The 21,390-nt window shown below is 35.7% G+C and overlaps 2 protein-coding genes across 3 annotated transcripts in view; one reads left to right on the top strand and one right to left on the bottom strand.

Moving 5' to 3' along the window:
- The window catches only part of LOC128985518 (coiled-coil domain-containing protein 170-like), an 83,177-nt gene that overhangs the window by 13,358 nt on the left and 48,429 nt on the right, over positions 1–21,390 (bottom strand). Inside the window, exons 1-5 of one of the 2 annotated variants that reach the window (XM_054405101.1) lie at positions 20,230–20,995; positions 6,598–6,761; positions 4,871–5,038; positions 3,175–3,319; positions 2,739–2,911 (exon numbers count right to left, since the gene is read on the bottom strand). In XM_054405101.1, the coding sequence (XP_054261076.1) occupies positions 2,739–2,911; positions 3,175–3,319; positions 4,871–5,038; positions 6,598–6,761; positions 20,230–20,569 (990 nt within the window). In that variant the 5' untranslated portion in view covers positions 20,570–20,995. Of the gene's footprint in view, positions 1–2,738; positions 2,912–3,174; positions 3,320–4,870; positions 5,039–6,597; positions 6,762–20,229; positions 20,996–21,390 lie in introns of those variants that run through there. The other variant, XM_054405102.1, reaches the window with a different exon arrangement.
- On the top strand, positions 7,928–13,942 carry LOC128985519 (basic salivary proline-rich protein 2-like). Its single transcript, XM_054405103.1, has 2 exons — positions 7,928–9,202; positions 13,620–13,942. The coding sequence occupies exon 1, from the start codon at positions 7,937–7,939 to the stop codon at positions 9,191–9,193; it is 1,257 nt and encodes a 418-aa protein (XP_054261078.1). The 5' UTR covers positions 7,928–7,936; the 3' UTR covers positions 9,194–9,202; positions 13,620–13,942.

The raw sequence follows: 21,390 nt of genomic DNA, 5'->3' as shown, positions 1-21,390 counted from the left end.
TTCAAAGACAAACCTCCTGTAAATAGCTGTAAATAATATTCAGAATATTCTTCAGTGCTCCGTTTTTTTACACAATTTGGTGTTCACTGTTATAAAACTATCGTTTTATGGAGGCCGGTATGTTCAGTAAAAGGCCAGCTGACCATATGAGCATATTAAAATAATCCCCACATGTCAACAACAATACAATAATAAAAATTTGAAAATGAAAAGATTCCAAGGTAAACATTCTGGTTCAAGAAGTGCAACTTTTCTCTCTTGTAATATCGTTTCTTTGTGTAACATAATTCATTTCTCTCTCCTTTTATTTTGACTTATTTCATTTACCTTTTCCTTTTGTGTTCATTAAATAAACCCTTTTTAATTTGACTCTAAATTCTGTGTACCTACTGTGAGAACATTTGGACATTAATGAAACATATTATCTTCTCGACTAGAGCCAACATTCGACCAGATCTTCTTTCAAGACCTTAATAACGTCAAAGCGGTAACATAACTATAGTAGTGTTAAAAATTATACCAAAAGTCCATTATTTTCTGTTGTCAAAATTAAATTAATATCCCATATACAGTCCACTTTATTATTTCTACAATAACCTTTTGATTACGCTATAAGTATAATGCCCTTGACTGCTGATTAAAGTAGGCATTATGTTTCTATGTTAAAGTTTTAGCCAGTTTTAGAAAACGTTTTTTGTCATAGGACGCTAGACACGAGCACGAGATTGTTTTAGCGAATTTCCCATATAGGGAATAAGCTATTACCGTAGTACTCATGGTAAGACCTGGACGCGGGACCAATTTTTTTTTTCGTTTTGAGGTCCCTAGAGGCCAAAAACACCATCCGTTCAAATTCATAAATATATATATATATATATTTATATATTTATATATATATATATATATATATATATATATATACTAGCTGTAACCCGCGGGCTTTGCCCCGTTTAACTTCTTAATTTTCAAGATTATCTCGTTCGCATGGCTCAATCACGTCCTGGTTGAAGTTTGTTCGCTACACTCACTCACCTTTAGGTTGGAGCTCGTTCGCTGTGCTCACTTGCCTTCAGATTAGCTCGTTCGCTACGCTAACTCGCCTCCAGGTTGAAGTTCGTTCGCTACGCTCACTCACCTTATGGTTGCAAATTAGCTGTTGTCATAAAAGTAAAAGAAATAATAGAGCTGCACCCTGTTGGTAATCCTTGTAACTTTAATGCTATTGAACATCATAGAACAGAACCAACTTGTTTAGTTGAAACAGCTGTTAAGATTCAATAATTCCATTTCTCATAAGGTTAACATGGGAAACTTCAGAGCCACTGGGGCGGAGCCCGAAAGGATTTTTGAAATAAGAATATGCCTATATGTTAATCGGGAATGTGAGCTATCATCATGCCAAATTTCAGCCCAATCCTACCAGTATTTTTCGCGTTCACTTGTCACAAACATACATCCATACATCCATACATCCATACATCCGAACTTTCTCAAACTTCAGAGCCACTGGGGCGGAGCCCGAAAGGATTTTTGAAATAAGAATATGCCTATATGTTAATCGGGAATGTGAGCTATCATCATGCCAAATTTCAGCCCAATCCTACCAGTATTTTTCGCGTTCACTTGTCACAAACATACATCCATACATCCATACATCCGAACTTTCTCATTTATAATATTAGTAGGATATGTGTCCGTCAGCATGATAACTCGAGCAAAAATGATCCGATTTTGATGAAATTTGGTACAAACATGTAAACGTACGTTTATTCGAACGAGTTCGCGATCCAGCATGATCGGACCATGGGAACGGGGGTTTACGGGGGGTTTTATGGGGTAAAAAAAGGTTTTTCCCATTTTTGACCCAAAAAACATAAAATTTAGCAATTTCTTTCCAAACCATTTTGTAGAGCTTAAAAAACAAATAATTTAGTATATTGAAGCGTTATTATGCGCCTAATGGTTACGGAGAAAATTCCAAAAAATTGTAAATTTAAAATTCTCATGTTATTCTTATGGAGAATAAGTAAACTGTTGTAGTTTGCTTGTTTGTGAACATATTTTGATCAAATTTGGAGAATGTTTTTATTTCTTACTAACTATTCACATTTTACAAAAAAAAAACAGTTTTACCCTCCCTGATGCAGCAAACCTAAGTACTTGTTAAACTAATTCTATTTAAATCAAGAATAAATGTTATATTTTTAAGTAGACATTTCAGTGTAAATCCAATCAGTCAAATGGAGATTCGCTTAGTCTGCAGGTTTGCTGCGGCGGGGGTATTTCACATTACTTCAGGCTAGACCTAGGGGTTGCGGCATTATCATTTTAGATCAAATCCATTGGTGATTTGGCGGGATATGAACCCAGTACCTCAGGAAATGAAGCCATTACCAGTACCACTAGACCAGCTTGATCCTCCAGTTTTAGAATAAATAAGGACATAGTTGAATTGAATCACTGGGAGTGTGATGATGTCAATATACTGATTTTAGTTTTACACCAACTTTTTAGCTGAGTCAAACTATACATGTTACACCAAAACCAAATATACACTTCACAAAGCTGAAGGAGAAATGATTTTGATTTTAACATATTAACTTAGTACTTTGTGAGAGGCTTGTTCAAATATTGTTTGAAACAAATTAAATGTGTTGCAGCAGGTTTATGGATGGGATGTCTACGTCAGTTTCAAATATCAAATAGTACTACTAAAAGACAATAGACAATATATTTACCGAAGACTTATCCTTGTTATCATTGAGCAATTCTCGTATCCTATCCTTCACAGCACACTCCTGAGATTCTACGAAGCGACACGGTGTGCTTAACAGGATGGCCAGCGACTCTAGTAAGTGCCGCAACTCGTTCTGCAGTCTTTGGCCTTTTTCTTCACGTTGTTTTAGATCATCTGGAACGAAGAAACCAAACTTGTATTGTAAAACTAAAGAACATAATAAAAGGAAACATGATCTACTTTTCCAGAAAAATTATAATTGATACACACTTGAGTCTACAAATTAGTATTCGACTTTCCTTGGTAAGGAAGAAAAGAGAAAGGATTCCTTTGGACAGTCTGAGAAATATTTACAATTTATTGAATGTGCAGAGAAGAAAAGTATTTGTTATTGTTAGTGTTACAGCTTGCAAAGTCAATTAACCTGTTCTCCTAACCTCTCAGATTGCAGATTTGAACTTCCTTGGCAGCTATGTCACCAGTTGCGGTTCCTAGTTGACGACTCACAGAGTTATATCTCTCTTTAAGTTCCTGAAGATCTCTCTCCAAACAGTGTTTCTGAACTTCTAGATTTTCTTTCTCCTGAGAAAAACGTGATAAGGTATAATACTATTATTTTCTACATTGGGACATTTTCAGGATCACCTTTGGCTTGAGAGCAGAAAATCAGCTGTTGTTGTTCCTACCACTGCATGAAAATGGTAAGCTGATTTCACTGTTGGCGTTTCTATACACCAACATCCGGTAAGCAAATAACATAGCCTAAATTACATTTTATCAACTTCAAGTTAATTTGTGTGTTATGATGAGTTTAAAATGGTGGTAGGACAAATCTTGTATTAACAGCACAAACAGTCATTGCCACTCTCGAAACGTATGGTCGCCTCGAGCGGTAATGACCTGTTTTGTGCTTTTAACACATAAATAGCTATACTGTAGTTAGGTGGAAATACGTTTAAATCTTAACACAATCCAATAATCCAATAAGATCCCTTTGTAGCTTTAATATTTTTGTCAATTCAAAATGTTTCGTTCCTGGAAGATTCTATTTTCTTATTTTTGAATTTTACAACTTGTTTGTTTGTTTTATAGTGTGGTGAAAAGTATAATTTGCAGCTTTGGTAAAAGTGTTTCCCAGAATTTGAAACATGATCTTGATACTGCAAAATTTTTGATAATGTTAAATATATAAATACTATAATATGTATCAAACCATTTTTGATTAAAAACTATTTGAAAACTTAAATGTTTTCAAATATTCTTTTTCAAATCGAGGTTGTTATTAGTATTTGTAATTTAATTAAATTTTAAAAATCATTAAATTCAGTCGGTATTTTTTTATTAAATAAAAAATTAAATTATTACGAGATTTGCCAGTAAGTTTATTTATACAATAAGCTCCAGTCCCAGTCGAGCGAGCTAAATCAAATCTGACACTAGTTGGGTTCTTCACTTCATCTTCAACTATTCATTTTTTCATCCTTAGCATGACTAGAGGTTTTTCCTCATTATCTTCATTTACTACATCGAGACTAATTGTCAGATATGAATGGGACCGGCTAGAAGGGCGTGGATGACATAGTGCTAGTGTCAGATCTGTACTAATTCACTTGACTGCAATGAGAGCTCGTTGAAAGACCTTAATCTGCGGTAAGATTAAGCGATTCAAACTTATACATTGATCACTGTAAAGTCAGCTCTGGGAAAGGCCCCGGATGGAGGCTCAACAGTTAGTAGGACTGCTGTCGGTGGACACGGTCATACCGATTATGACGGAGGGTGAGGACAATTGGACCTGTGTGTCACATTATATCCAGGGTATTCTCCGCGCCAAGAAGATCGACCTTGACCGGGATGCGGTGTAGGTCATTAAGAATCTAAATGCCAGAAACGGTGCGAGCCCCTAGGCTTAGGTCACATGTTGGCCTGACTTGAAGTAATGTGACAAACAATTCCAGGTCTGTGTCCAACAGAGTAGAGGGGGTTTTTTAGTGAGTAGTCTGATAATTTTCAAGAGTCTCACACTACAGGCTGGCTACCTATGTGCGTAAAAGCATTTTCCCTCCTCTCCCTAAGAAAAAAAAACAAAAAAAAAAACAAAAAACTGTAAAGTTTGACGATTTAACTCCTGACCTGCCTAAGTCTATCAATCTCCGCGGTATGACAAGCTTCTTGTCGTTGTAGCTCGTCTCTGTCCGCTAGAGCTCGCTCAAGAGCGTCTCTGCAGCTACGAAGTTCCACCTCCACACTAGACAGCGTGTCTGCAAGGTTAGCTGAGCGGTTACGCAGCCTACTCGTCTCCTGTAAATCAATCATATTAAAATAATCATTGTGTTTTCAAAATGTACTATGATTGTCACAGAAAATTATCCAAGTTCCCTCTCAGATGCCTTGTTGCTTAAAATAACATTCCCAGTAACTGCTTCTGTAGAATTCCAGTATCCCACTAGTAATCCAAATTGTGTATGCTTCAAGGTTTGCTCATTATGTAAGGTTAACATCTAACTTAACGGATAAGTCGACTGGAAAATAGTGTCAATATGTTGTGTGTTCTGCGTGGTATATGTATGTAATAGTTCTAATAAGTTAGCTTAGTCTTTCGAGGCAGAAATGTACGATGGCATACTATGTACAAATTTGATTTAAAACGGGTGTTTATTTTAAAGCGCAACCCAAATTAAAAGTACGCAGGTACTGCTTAACCCTCCGAGTGTCCATAGTTTAGGCCTTAATGTCCACCTATTTTTGGCGCATTTGCAAGGTTTTATTAAAACGGATCTGAGAAGCTTAAAACAATGTTAATTCTAATGTTCTATATACCATTTTGTTTGGAAAATCATGGGCTTCAATATTATATATAAAACATAAGGAACATTTTTTCAAAAAAAAAAATTTTAGGTAAAAAAAAATATAATTTTGAAAATTTTCAAAAAAAAAATAAGTTTGCGCTCAATGAAATTGTATAAATTATAGGCCTATAAATATTTCAAAATAGCCACTTTGTTCTAAATTTTATGAGGATTACAAATATATAATAATATAAGGAAGTAGATTTGCAAATAAATAAGTTATGGGCAAAAAACTGATTTCAGTATATATAGCGTTTAGCTAAGAATGCATAGCCTAACCATAGCTAGGAATCTGGCTGATAATTTACATCAATATCACTACCTACTTCTTCAGGATCATCAACCAGCACTTCAAAACCACTTAAATCTTCTTATAATGCACCACGTATATCACTACTTTTGATTTTTAACACTAAAAAAATGATAAACGTAATAAAACACATCAGTCATCGGTGCGGGGGAACCTAGCTGTTTACAAATACACGCACGTCAGCTGTCTGCTACAATATTTTCGGAACTAAAATGAATAGCGCTTAGAGACAGACCTCTGGAGAAAGCTTAGAATATTACGGAAAAAACGATACCTAACTCGATCCAGTTCAATCCGATTCAGTCAGTCATAGAGCCTTCGCCGTAAACGATGTTTGTGCGTCTTAAACTAGACGCGTGACCCTACACAAAGTGTGTTGTGCGTCGATTTTTTGACGCGTGACCCTCGGAGGGTTAACGACAAAACAAGCTTATGTTGGTATCCCTTTTTTCTTGACTTCATTGCCGATAACACTCTGTATATTGCTAATTTAGTGGGAATGAACAACTTAAAAATCGCGGGTGACAAGGCCACCAAAGCTGAGGCGACCCCTCTCCCCACTCCAGTTGGAAAGAGGGGTGATTGGCCATGACTTCAAAATATCAGCAGGTCAAGCCATCGGCTGGGCTAGGCGCATTCCCTTGTCCATAGTTCAATTCTGGAGCAAAATAATACATAATATGAAACAAAAATGTTGGTACCTGGACCAGTTCTGAAGCCTTGTGAATGAGTCCCTCTTGACTTGTAGGTTCGGGGCCCTCTGTTCCCAGAGCCGTGGACAATCTTCGTACAAAATCACCCAAGTTGTGTCTAGCTGTGGTTTTCTCCCTTTCTTCTGAATGGCATTCCAGTTCCAACCTTGCCACTGAGAAATACACAGATTTTCAGATAGAGTTGGGAGGTCATAAAGCATAAATATACAAATTTATCCAGTTTGGAACAAGACACCAAAGTCAAAGAAAAGATTTAATTTGTTAAAAATAAAAAAAATAAGAAAAGAAATCTTAACAAGAATAAAACTACAGCAAACCTGCCAATTAAGTAAATCCATGTTCCAGACAAAGAAAAGACAAAATTTAGGAGAAATATCTGACCACCTTTTATCTTAAACATTTAGGTACTGTTTTCTTAAAATCTGTAATGGATATAGCTACAATTGCAATAATGCACTTGAAATAAAATGACAATCCTTCTTTATTGAGGCAAACTTAACCTCTCACATGCAAGTATAATAAAACAGGGAATCTTACGATAGAAAATGAGGATGGCTTGAAACAACTACAATTACAATGTAACAGTGTACTATAATATATCATGCCAACGGACTGTTTGATAGCTCAGAAATTTGTTTATTATTATTACTATGTAGAGGTCATCCAGTGGCAAAAAACTCAACCAAAAAATCTAATGTTCAGACTTTTCTATTTTCACCCCACCCTGTAAAAAAAAACTTGTGATTGGAATTTTTTCCATTTGTTTAGATGTTCTGTTTTATTTCGTCACCACCATGGCAACCCATAAGGCCCATGTAATTTTTTTTTTAAATTTAAATTCATTTTAAGTGTTTATTTTTATTCTTAACCTATTTTAATTTATAAAATATCTTTTTAACAGTATGCGCAGATTTTCCCTGCGATGCACACGACCTGATGTTTTAAAGAAACATGCTTGCCTATAAATACAGATAACAGTTTGTTTTACGGTTCACTTCGATTTTATTTCGATATCAGTTTTTGTTGCATTATTGAGCATTTCAAACAACAATAGAATAGTCTAAAATCAATAATTGCAAATAGACCTAGGCCTGCTTAAAATTTGGTTATTAAAATAATAATTTTTATGAAAATACTGATTTGTACCACTGTAAGGAAAAAGAGCCTGCAAATCATAATTAAAAGGAAAAACAATCATCTTTTACTACTAACTTTGATAAGGTCAGATAGACGGTTTGGGTTTTGCCTATTGTGAAGCGAAGTGATAGCAATAGGTCAGAACCTCAGATATATAAACAATGAGCTAAGTGTGGAGCTATCAGTGACCATGAAGACAGTGTTAGTGATACTTCTCATTTGTGAGTGTCTACATAGTATATCATCTGCTCCTGCAACTGGAGATGTAAGTAGTGATGCATATAGGAGTCCTAGCACTGATTCCAGAGTTCCATCACAATATCCTAGACAACCTTCAAGAAGACGATCAGATGATAGGGAAGAACAACCCCCGACAGGATATCCAAGGGGAAACGACTACCAAAACTCAGATTCTTCTACTGATGTACCATCAGTAACAAGGGTTCAAACTAGATTTCCAAAAAGACCGTCAGATTTCCCTGACATTTTTTCAAGGGTAAATAGTAGATGGTGGCCTCATGGTGAACCATTTGAAAGTGGATTTCCAAGGATAAATATTGGCGAATTTCCAGACTTTAGTGGTGGTTTTCCTAGGGGATTTCCAAGAAGACCACCTTGCTGTAAGTCAAATTCTTCATCTGAGAAACCCCCTGCAGGTGAACCTGGTGATGACACAGATTTTGGAGGACTATTTCCAGATGAATTTCCTGGAATACAGCCAGGAGATTTTCCAGGAATGATTCCAAGAACTCCAGGAGGTAGACCTGGAGATGAATTCGATCCAGAATCATGGTTTGAAAGATTCCCTAAAATAAATCTTGGAGATTTCCCTGATTTCTTTCCCAAAGGATTTCCAAGAATACCAGATTTTGAACCTAGCTTTCCTCCTGATCAATCGCCAAGAAGACCAAACTATGGACCTAACTACCCTACTGAAGAAACACCAAGACAACCAGATAATGGACCTAACTATCCTCCTCAGCAACCACCAAGACAACCCAATTATGGACCTAATTTCCCTACAGAAGAAACACCAAGACAACCAGATAATGGACCTAATTATCCACCTGAACAATCACCAAGACAACCCAATTATGGACCTAATTACCCTACTGAAGAAACACCAAGACAACCAGATAATGGACCTAATTATCCACCTGAACAATCACCAAGACAACCAAATTATGGACCTAATTACCCTACTGAAGAAACACCAAGACAACCATATAATGGACCTAACTATCCTCCTCAGCAACCACCAAGACAACCCAATTATGGACCTAATTTCCCTACAGAAGAAACACCAAGACAACCAGATAATGGACCTAATTATCCACCTGAACAATCACCAAGACAACCCAACTATGGACCTAATTTCCCTACAGAAGAAACACCAAGACAACCAGATTATGGACCAAAGACAGGTCCTAATGATATGTCAACATGATCAAGATTGGTGAGTCACTCTTACTAAATATTCACCATTCTAAAAACAAATTCCAGAATATAGAATCTACTGACATTGAAATGAATTATTTTAAATATTAAGGTGGTGTTGTGACCCATCATTTTAAACTACTTTTTTATGCTGAATTCAATGCCGCAATCCGTTTTTTCATTGTCATATTTGATTTTTGAAATATTGACATTTTAAATAAAAAAAAATTTTAATATTTTATCAAGAAAGCTTGATAACAAAAAATGGATAAAATAATTTATCACATTTCAAAATGGCGGATCCAAGATGGCGGCTGAAAAATTACATCCGTCATAACCGAGTGAAAATAGGTCAACAATGAATGGTGGTGTCCACTTATCTTTATCTAGCACTATTTTGAGATTATGGCCTTAGTTTGTAAAGGCACAATGTTATAATGGACTAAAACTAAAGTTATAAAAAGTTCTCATAACTTTAGAATGGATTAACATTTTTTTTAACGGATTGCATCATCGTATTCAGCGTAAAAGTCTTGTTTGAAACGGTGGGTCACAACCCTACCTTTACATTCGAAAAAATAACTTTGTATCAAATATGGCGGATCCAAGATGGCGGCCAAAAATTTAAACCCAGTCAAAATGAAGTACTTGCTACTCTACAATGATCTGACATGATTCGGAGTTGATATCTTACGAAATGTATAAAAAAATAGGGGGGGGGAACTCATTTAAAACTCAACCTGTATAAAACAATTCACAATTATTTTCCTCATAATTTGTTTAGTTTTGAACAGCCGTCATTTTGAAATGACTTTATGAAACTTGACCATTTTCAACCCAGGCCGAGATAATGTATTCAAGCACTTGTGTGCCAAATTTCATGAAAATCGGTTCAGGCATTCGGTCGTTATAGCCAATTCATGGGGACCCAGCATCCTCTTACGGCTGCCATTTTGATGACGTCATTACGGACGACTGAGGTCCTTAAAAATTGGGGTCTGGGCGGTTTTAGGTTCAGAAACTTGTATACTATAACCACCTAAAATTGCAGCCTCTCTGCCAGAACTGAAATATTTTCCTGCTACCCAACCTGACTACTCCTAAATTTAGTCCACAATCAGTAGGCTCTAAGAAATTTATATTATTTATGCAAATTATATTATTTCTTATTCTTTATTTACTATATAACATTAAATTAATTGGGCCTATTGATTTAAAGACTTAATAAAGTAGTGAGACTAATATTGTTTATAAACTTTTATCTGTTGAGCAATAATCATTTAAATAAACCCATAATTAAGTTTTAGAACCGTAACTACTGATTATCTATATATAGGGTGTTTTTTTAAAAACATGCATCTTTATTTATGTAAAAACCGCAATATATAGAAATATGCAGTTTGCGGGAATCATCTATTGACGTAGGGGGCCCAATTTTTTTGAATTCAATGTTACATTCACATTCCCCCCCCTTTTCCCCTGCCACCAACTTAATTTTTTTTAAATAGCAAAGTACCCCTTGTGACATATCAAATGAAAGAGCATGAAAAAATAAAATTTTTGATGAAAAAAAAATTGAAAATCGGTTCATAAGTTTGTGAGATATTCCCCCCCCCCTCCCCGGAACTTAATTTTTTTTTTAATAGAAAGGTACCCCTTGTCAGGGGTACCTTGCTATTTAAAAATTTAAGTTGGCGGCAGGGGGGAAAGGGGGGAATGTGAATGTAACGTTGAATTTAAAAAAATTGGGCCCCCTACGTCAATAGACGATTCCCACAAACTGCATATTTCTATCTATTGCGGTTTTTACATAAATAAAGATGCAAGTTTTTAAAAAAACATCCTGTATATAAAATCCAATGTATGTTTGTTTGTATGTATGTATGTTTGTTTGTTTGTTTGTCCTTTATGGACTCCGAAACCGCTCGTCAGATTGTAATGAAACTTTCAGGCATTATTAAGCATTATTCAAGGATGGTTTGTGTGAAGTTTGGTGCAGATCCGTCAAAAGGACTCCGCCCCAGTGGCTCTTGAGTTTCCCATGTTAACGTTATGAGTACTCATCTATATAAATAATATTACAGTTTTGACTGTACATTGCTTAGAGTCATGCAGTTTTTGGTTATTTTTACGTTTCATAGCCTAAGAAAGCCGAAACGAGTATTATCTCAATTTCTGTCTGTATGTCTGTTTGTCGTTTGTCCATTCTGTGACTCCGTCTGTAACGCCAAAATGTCATTTTACGCGGCCTACTCCTTGAAAACTAGAGGACAGATCAAGATTCCAATTATTTTTCTGTATTCACTGGATTGGCGAGAGTGTCTTTGGCAATTAAAATATGGCCTAACTACTTTTGAAAAAATATAACGAACCATCAAAAACCCACTTTTGTTCGATTTTTGTCAAGCTTTCTCCTATTGTTTACTATTACATTTTATGAAATAACGAACAGCTGTACGGATCAATTCTCACTTCTAGCTGTCACTGATGTTTAATTGTTTACATTACATTTTGTTTACAAATACTGCAACATTTCCAATCACATTTTGTACGCAAATCGAAAACCATTCATTGAGGAACCAAGTACGTTAATTGACCTTTTGTCTTGCATAACGGATTTAATCGATCGCAAGTACTATAATGTTAACTGTAAATTAAAATAATCATCATCCACATCCAGGTCAAGAACCTGCAGATTCTATGTCTATAAAATTCAACTTAAGTTTTGATAACCAGGGAAAATACAGCAAATGAGTGTTTTATAAGACTGGGAAACTTAAATTTTTAAATAATTGCCACTAATAGCCTACAATCGAGATTTAACGGCGTTTCGATCGCTGTTCTATCAAGTAAATAATTACTACAGTACTGCAGTGGGTGATCGCGGGTGTTGCTGCAAAGAAGACCTTTACGAGTTCGTTGTCAACGTTACGAGTGAGATTAAAAACGTTTTTCTTACATAACGGATTTAATTAAAGTGCAATATCATAGTGTAACCGTAAATGAAATTAAATAAAAGGCATCATCCAGATCAGGAACCAGAAATTATTTGTGTATAAAATTGTTCTTGGATTATGATAACCAGAAAAAAGACCTTGAATCAGTGTTGTATATGGCTGGGACACTTAATGATCGTCGCCAATAGCTTACAAACAAGGTTTCCACTCATTGACGGCGCTTCAATGGCGATTGTGTAAAGTGTAAAGTAAAAAAATCACAACTGCAGTGGGTGATTGTAACAGAGGTTTACGGATGATGCTAAACTCGCTTTTCCAATATGTAACTTTCTGTTTCTACTCACCGTGTAATGCAATCGCTGGACCATACAGCCAATAGGCCCATAGCCCATCCTTGTGTACACGTACACCTTCCTATTTATTCATCTAACAACCTTTTCGACGACGATCCTTGATACCAGTACTTTTCCATAGAATACATAGCCTACCTACTTAAGAAATAAAATTACAAATGTCCAAGGCACTGGGTACGGGAACAGTAATGACGCCGCCCAGTGCGTTACTCATCATGAACGTTGGTGGGGCCGTATTTAAATGCCCTTATCCACTTCCATACCATCATGGCACTCATAATGTTCTCGCCATACATTTCACTAATCTGTCGATGATATTCAATAGCTTTCACACCTTAAGCACTTCAAAATCTAATTACAGCGTGCACTTCACAGTCGGCGGCAGTCTCAAGTGGCAGCACCATTTTGAATGCTCGAAACCGGATGTAAACACAGCCGATTTTTCTTGAATTTCCGGTTAGGTCTTACCAATAGATGCACACACACAGCGCAAATGTCGAAATTACCAATCGCAGTGTTGGAACAAAGAAATTTAAAAACGGTACTTACTTAAAAAACATGCCTCGTACATTATTGTTTGAAAGATATAAAAATGTACCACTGTAAATAAATATTCTTAATTCTTTAAATGTATCAATGCAATGAGTATTGGAAGTTAATTTTAACAGAGCTCTAATCGCCTTCTTCTGTGAGACTAAAATTTTAGTAAGGTTATGTTACTTTGTGATGTTCCTCCATATAGTAATAATCCAAATTGAATGTGAGAGTGTAATTGAGCATAGTAGAGGAGAAGCAAAGTGCTCAGCTCACAATAAAAGGACATTTTACGGATTGCATTAACCCCAGAGCTTACCCTACTACAAACATGATCTACATGTTTATTCCATGTCAATTGACCATTTATTAATTCTAAAAAGGTTGAGCTGTTTTTCTTTTGCAAAATTGTATCCTATTGATAGAGAAAAGTTAGTTTCATTGATTTCATTATTGATTACTATTGTACCTAATGATGATGGTTTATTGTACGGTAAGCAATCAATGCAATAAACCGATTAGAATATTTAATTAAGGACAGTATTGATAGTGTTTTTTTATCGTTAAAATAAACTGTTTTGTTATGTTTCAGGGGCTGATGAGAGCATTGACTAAGAAGTAGTATTCAAATTACTAACAATTTATGGACAATAAATTAGAGTTACTATTAGGTTACTTGAAATTAGTATTACAAGAAAGAGGACAACAATCACTTTGTAATAGATACTAGATACTGTAATAAGCTACTTATATACAAATTGTAATACGAGTAATTCCTTGCTGTAGCATTGAATTTTAATTTTGAAAAAAGATTTTAATTTTATTTTGTAAATACAGAATAAAAAAATTTGTAAATATAGTTGTAGACAGTTCTTCACTCATTTAATTTATAATAAAAACGTTTTATAATTTAAATTCTGTAATTATCTGCTTTTCCCCACTATCATTGTAAGTAATAACTGATACAGAAAACGAAATAACTTTTTACCTAAAGATAATCTTTCAAAACAACTTCCAGCTCGTTTTCAATTCTGCTAATGCAAATAAGCAGCTATTTAGTAAGCGATTCAATCGGTTAGTCTATTAGGATTGTGTTAGTGTACTAGTGTACATTATACTATCGATATGTCAAAACTATTTACAATAAGGCAACAATTAACTACAATCCATTAAACAATCGAAACATACTTTAGATACATGCAATTGTTTACAATCGAAATTTACAACTGAGTTGACAACAGCTGATTTTTACCTACTCCCCAGGGGCTAAACACGATTTTTACTCCTAGAGAGTTAAAATGCTACGCAACGCATCCATTAAAACAGCAGTATGACAGTAATGTTTTTTTGAATAACTAAATGGTAGGCTGTGTTTTTTTTTTAAATTTCCATGACAACTTCCGTCTCGGCTTCTTAGTTTTCCTGCCAGTTCTGTCTCTGTCAGTGCCGTGATCGGGTTGCAGTAAGTGTTGTAGGCCTACATGAAAATGTTTTGTTCGTACACAGTTTTATGTTTAAATGTAAATTTCTACAACTTGACGAGTCCAATTCGGATATTATAATGTTTTAGTGTACCACTTGAAAATGCCAACATGGCGAAACATGTAGTGGATTAAAAAACACACTATTTATTTGAACTGCAAGATGGAGGTATGTTTTAATTTAGTTTATACTAAGCAGTTCAGGGGCTACAAAATGGAATTTATAATAATTAGTTAATCAATAATGATAAATTTGCAAACCAGACAAAAATATCTTCAAATGGTAGAGCCATAGAGTACCTATGGTTTGAACTGTAAAAATTTGGAATTGTTGTAAAGTAACAATCTTGTATACTAAATTGGACTTTGGAGAGAAAAATGTAGGTATAATTAAAAAAACATATATTCACCCAATACAAACTGTACAGTTTCTGGTAGAAATGTAAACAAATTATTAACAAACAAGGTGTAATTTTTTTTCATTATCTCATTAAACACAACTACACAACTTAAGTACAAGCTTTCAATGTTTTGAGATAGAATCTGACCATTTTTCAAGTGTCGTGGGATTCAGAGCCACAGACTAAAAAGCAGAACAAAATATGTGATAGAACTTAACACAATTACTATACAACCCAGGCGTTCCCAACGATATCATGTTTTTAATATGATTTTATTTTGCTCTATAAGTTACCCCTCACAACCAACACGTCAGATTCTAGATCTCAGAAATCAGAACACCATGGAACTAATGTTTACAACAGAACAAAAAACTTTGAACAGAGTACTTAGAACAACTAACTCAAACTAACAACTAATTTTCATTTACCCTACTGACACCTTTTAGAGTACCAGCAAATCAATCTTTGTGTTTAGTTCAAATTTCTTTTCATAAACCTGTGGATAACTAAACGTAACAAGGCCATTGGATTCAATCATCTTGCCCTACTTGATCCAACCTGTCGTGTCGTAGCCTATTTCAACGTCTAAGGCTACAACTGCTTATTTCAACAGCTACAACAACACTGTTATCTTTTACAAATCCTTCATCTTCATTCAATAGAGCGTTCCAATTATAAAACTTTTCACATCCTATACGACAATTTGTCCAACTAAAATCACCAGTAAAATTAAAGGTTTTATCAGATTTTCCACACTGATTAATGAGGCGTATCTTAACATCAGCACTACGTTTAAATAGTTTATTTGCTCCTTGACAACCAACATACAATTGTAAATAGTGATTCTGTTCAACCTCATCCTTGACAGCATTAAGACACCAAAAATACCCAGTCCAGGGATGAAAGTTAGAACATTGATTTTTTTCCTGCTCAAAAGTTTGCCAAACTAATAGAGAAGTAAAGATTTATAGAAGTAGCCATATAATTTTCAATGTGCCAACTCTTGATGAGCCAAATCCAGGAAATCCGTTGCAGCGATTTTCCGTAGTTGTATTCAAATATCCAATGTCATGAGGTTTACTTGATACAAACGATTTGAAAATAGCACTTATTTCTTCTTTATTAAGAATTTCTTTATAAATAACATCATCCCAAAACTCATTTTCTTTCATAGCCAAAAAACGTATGTTTAAGAGGTCAAATATGTACTGATAGAGAATGTTTCCTTCCGCTGAATCCCATACATATTTGTATTTTGCCCATTTCAAAACTGCATGCCACAGCTCAATTTCTTCGATTGGAGTAATATCCAACTAAAGTAGCCACTATATTCTGTTAGGGTTATTAAATGACGCACAATGATGTGGATATGGAACATTTTATTGTCTATTATAGTTACTACACAACAGCACACACATGAAGTAACGAGGACATTACATAACCTCACAACCGACTCCGGACATAGGAAGAAGAATACATTCATTCTTAGAAGAAGAAGAAGTCATATAGGCCTAAGTTACATAGACACTTGATAGCCTAAAGATTGGAGCATGTACTATATGACAAGAATATAAATTTATCCTCTCTAACACCACCCCTTAAATTTATATTCAGCAAAATATGTAAAACACACAGAAAAATTTACTAGGCCCCTAAACAAACATGTTTCATTTTTGCTAGGTTTATGCATTTCAGAAAAGAATATGTTAGGCCCTAAACTAACTATGCCTAACAATTCCAAAATGTTGTACACAACTCTCATGTTTAACTTTTGTTAGGGGCTTGGTCAGAACATCTGCTAACATTTCTTCAGAAGGTAGATACTTAATACAAACAACCCCTGATTCAACATGTTGTCTCAAAAAGTGATACCTAATATCTATGTGCTTTGATCTAGCATTAGTTACAAAATTTTTTGTCAACTGAATAGCACCTTTGTTGTCACAATATACATCAAATGGGTTCAGAGCATTTTTTTGGATCAATCTCTGAGATTAACTGTCTTAACCATAACAATTCTTGAACTGTAAATGACAATGCCATATACTCTGCCTCACAAGTGGACAATGCTACTGTTCTCTGTTTTTTGCTGAACCAAGATATTAAACTACCAGAACATTTTAACAAACAACCTGTAACAGAATATCTTTCATTTATTTTGTTTCCCCAATCTGCATCACAATAGGCTATTACATTTTTATTCTCTTCCCTTGAAAATTCCAATTTAAAATTAACAGACCCTTTTAAGTACCTAAAAATTCTTTTAACTGCTAACCAGTGTACCTTACTGTAAGAGTTATTGAATCTACTTAATAAGTTGGTAGCAAAAGGAATGTCTGGTCTTGTTATTTGTGACAAATACAGTAAACTACCGATAGCTTCTTGGTATGGAACACTCACCATGTCCGTCTCTTCGTCACTTACTGTTGTGAAGTCCAAGCCTGGATCAAGTGGAGTAGTTACTGGCTTCGCTTCGCTCATACCGAATCTCTGTAGCACTTTCTTGGTGTAGTCTTCTTGAGAGATCCAAATTTTTCCAGCTTCTCTGTTTCGAGTGATGGTCATGCCGAGACAATGGTTGACAGGTCCAAGGTCTTTCATATCAAAGTGAGTCTTGAGAGTACTCTTCGTCTTTTCCATGGATTTCTTGTTGTTCGAGAAGAACAGCATGTCATCGACATATAGAGCAATAACTTGTAGGTTATTTCCTTGTCTTGAATAGTAAACACACGGATCAGCTTGAGATCTCGTAAAGTTCAATCCAGATAGCACTTCGTCTATTTTTCTGTTCCAATTTCTTCCAGCTTGCTTCAATCCGTAGACGGCTTTCTTCAATTTCCAAACGTTTCCATCCTTTGAAGTAGCGATCTCTTTGGGTGGTATGACATAGACGTCTTCATGAAGATCTCCGTACAAGTAGGCTGTTGTCACATCCATGTGATCTATCTCCAAATCTTCTTTGGCTGCCAAGGATATGAGGTATCGTATGGATGAATATTTCACCACAGGTGAGAACGTTTCTTCGTAATTTATCCCTTTTATCTGGCTACATCCTTTGATTACCAGTCTCGCCTTGAGAGTTTCTTCTTGGTTTTCACATGTGGGCTTAATTTTTAGTACCCATTTAGTTTTCAATGGTTTTACACCTATAGGTAGGCTAGTTTCTTCAAAGGTTTTGTTTTTTATCAAGGAGTGTATTTCTTTGTCAATACTTTGTTGCCACTGTTTTGATCTTTCACCACTTAGGGCTTCTTCTATGGTGATTTCTGTATCATCATTTTTTTCACTGTAGTATATTACATGATCAGGCCAAGTTTTCGGTTTCTTCTGTCTAGCAGATCGTCGTGGTGCTTCACTTGGTACGTCTTCATTTTCAAAACCAAGAAAATCTTCATCATCAGTAGCTTCATCTTCATTTGGGAGATTATCTTCTGCATGATGTTCGTTCTCTTCAGATCCATCTTCACTTGACTCGATTTGTGCTGAAAGGTTTACGTTGTTCTCCTGAACTTGCTTATTTAACTTTTGACTGGTCTCAGGATCCTCTTCTTTTTGGTTTTCCAAAAATATTACATCCCTAGAGATTGTAATCTTGTTCGTCTTAGGGTCGAGAAGTCGATATCCCTTTGTTGATGCACAGTAGCCTACAAAAATAAATTTTAGTGACTTTGGGTCCCATTTCTTTCTTTGCGTTTTTGGTATCTGTACCATGGCGTTGCATCCGAATACTTTCAGGTGAGCTAGACTGGGTTTTCTCCCATGCCATATTTCATAAGGTGTTCTATCTCCAAGGATTGCTGAAGGCGAGCGGTTTGTTAAGTACACAGCTGAAGAAATAGCCTCGGCCCAATATATTTTAGGCAAGTTTGCATCAAACAACATTGTTCGAGCTTTTTCAACTAATGTTCTATTGGCTCGCTCCGCGACTCCATTTTGTTGAGGGGAGTAGGGAGTCGTAAGTTGGTGAACAATTCCTTCAGAAGAAAGATAGTTCTTCATTTCTTCATTGACGTATTCGCCACCATTATCCGATCTGATTTTCTTTATTTTCGCTCCCGTTTGTTTCTCGACCATGGCTTTGAAACTTTTGAAGATTTTTGTCACCTCAGATTTTTCTTTGAGAAAATACACATACATATGAGTCTTGAGAAGTCATCAATGAATGTCAAGAAGTATCTTCGTCCGCCGACAGATGCAGTTTCCATAGGTCCACAGAGATCTGTATGTACAAGGTCTAGAATATTTTCAGAGTACATTTTGCTCCGTTTGAAAGGTAAACGTGTCTGTTTTCCCATTATGCAAAGCTCGCATGGATCTTCCACTACAATATTGTCGTCTAAGCCTGTGGATATTTTAGACAGCTTTAACATACCTTTCCGGTTCAGATGGCCTAATCTACGATGCCATAAAATACCTTTATTCTCAGAATAAAAACAGTTTTTTATTTCTGTTGTATTCATACAATAAATTCCATTTTTTAGATGAGCTGTTGCAACTAAATTACCTGTCTCATTATTATGAACATAACCCCCACTTTTGTCAAAGGTTACAGTGTGTCCCTTCCTATCTTACTCACTGATAGTAGGTTAACTGCCGAACTTGGTATGTGAAAAACATCATTGGCTTCTACGTCTACAACTTCACTACCATTATAGCTCAAGATCTACAGTGCCAGAACTAACTGCAACTAGATCTGAACCATCTGCTGAAACTATTGTACAGCTATTTGGTTTTAGATTGCTAAGCTTATTTACATCGTTTGTAATGTGCGTGGACGCACATGAATCCAAGTACCATAAACCTTCATTATGGGTACGCCGATGACTGTCTACAGCCAGAAAAGCATTTTTCTTACTTGTATCATGGCTATTTTCATGTTTGTACTCATTAGGCCTACTTTTATTGGGCCTATCTGAGAATCTAGATTCATTAGGTCTAAACCTACTGTTTTGGTTAGGCCTATTAGATTTATTGTTACTACCATTTGATTGAGGGCAATTCTTAGCTAGATGGTTAGGCTTATTGCACCTAAAACATTTTAGCGGTGTCGACTTATTAGACCTAAACTGTTTATTGGCATAAAGAGCAGATTCACCGGTCCAGTCCTCGGATTTCACATCCTGAAGGAGCTTTACTTTGATGGAATCACCAGTGATAGGTGTTCCCGAATTTTCTAATGCCATGATCATCGGTTTGTAGTGATCAGGCAAACCTGCGAGTAGCAAGGTACCAATCCACTCCTCACTAACATTAAATTTCATTTCATTTAACTTAAAAGCTGTTGTTATGATTCTATCACAATAATCATCAATAGACTTACATTTTTCAAGCATGGTTGTGACTAAGGTTTTTAGTAGGCCAACTTTCCTTGTTAAGCCAGAATCCTCAAAGGCCTTTTCCAGGGCGTTCCAAGCTTCTGCAGCCGTTCTAGTGTCTCTGATGTGAGAATAATTAATCTTATCCACAAATAAAACTATTCTTGAATGGGCTTTCTTGTCTTTTTTCTTCCAGTTATCACTGATGGGGTCCGGTGGGGTTTCCTCTATGACATCCCAAAGGTCATCATGTACGAGATAGGCCTTCATTGCAAATTTCCAAGTTGAGAAGTTTTCCCTCCCCTGCAGTTTTTCAACAATAGGTAGACCTGAAGAAGCACTCATTTTTTGTCGGTACTGTCTTCAGAACAAAGAACAAAAGTCTCACGTAGTCGCACACGGCACAACCTATGTGTAGGTTAGGATCAATCGTTACTCACGAACCCGTGAACAAACTGATATCACAATGTTCCAGTTATTAATATCCATATCCACAAACGGCCTCTGGGCCCATAACCACTGTTAGGGTTATTAAATGACGCGCAATGATGTGGATATGGAACATTTTATTGTCTATTATAGTTACTACACAACAGCACACACATGAAGTAACGAGGACATTACATAACCTCACAACCGACTCCGGACATAGGAAGAAGAATACATTCATTCTTAGAAGAAGAAGAAGTCATATAGGCCTAAGTTACATAGACACTTGATAGCCTAAAGATTGGAGCATGTACTATATGACAAGAATATAAATTTATCCTCTCTAACATATTCCACTTTTATTCAACCCCAAAAATCTATCATCACTTACTAATCTTTTTAGATTCGACTCCACAATTGAATACATTTGCCTTGAAAATCAATTCAGGCAAATATAAATTGGCTTAGTCGGTTTTGCTAATTTCCCTGTAGTAAAGTAATTGTAACAGGAATTATAAAGGTAGGTCTAAAAGGTCCTTGACCATTGTAATCTCTCATACTAACAGAGATCGTCATAAATGTTATGGACTTTATTATTATTTGCTCTTGTCTCCCTAACTACTGCTTGTGAACAGTATGTGATCACATACATGTTCCATCGCAACTGGCACTGTTGGAGTGGTGGTGTATTTCTCGTCGGAGGCCTACTGTCGGTGCCCGTCGGACCAATGGGTTAA

The sequence above is a fragment of the Macrosteles quadrilineatus genome, unplaced genomic scaffold (genome assembly GCF_028750875.1).
Source record: "Macrosteles quadrilineatus isolate MER2022 unplaced genomic scaffold, UCM_ALF_1.0 Scaffold_2__2_contigs__length_208266976, whole genome shotgun sequence".
In the NCBI taxonomy this organism is placed as follows: domain Eukaryota; kingdom Metazoa; phylum Arthropoda; class Insecta; order Hemiptera; family Cicadellidae; genus Macrosteles; species Macrosteles quadrilineatus.
This window is presented reverse-complemented; position numbering and strand designations above follow the sequence as displayed.

What these genes read in the sequence shown, in the direction of transcription:
- LOC128985519 (XM_054405103.1), top strand. Translation starts at nt 7,937, where the DNA reads ATGAAGACAGTGTTAGTGATACTTCTCATTTGTGAGTGTCTACATAGT.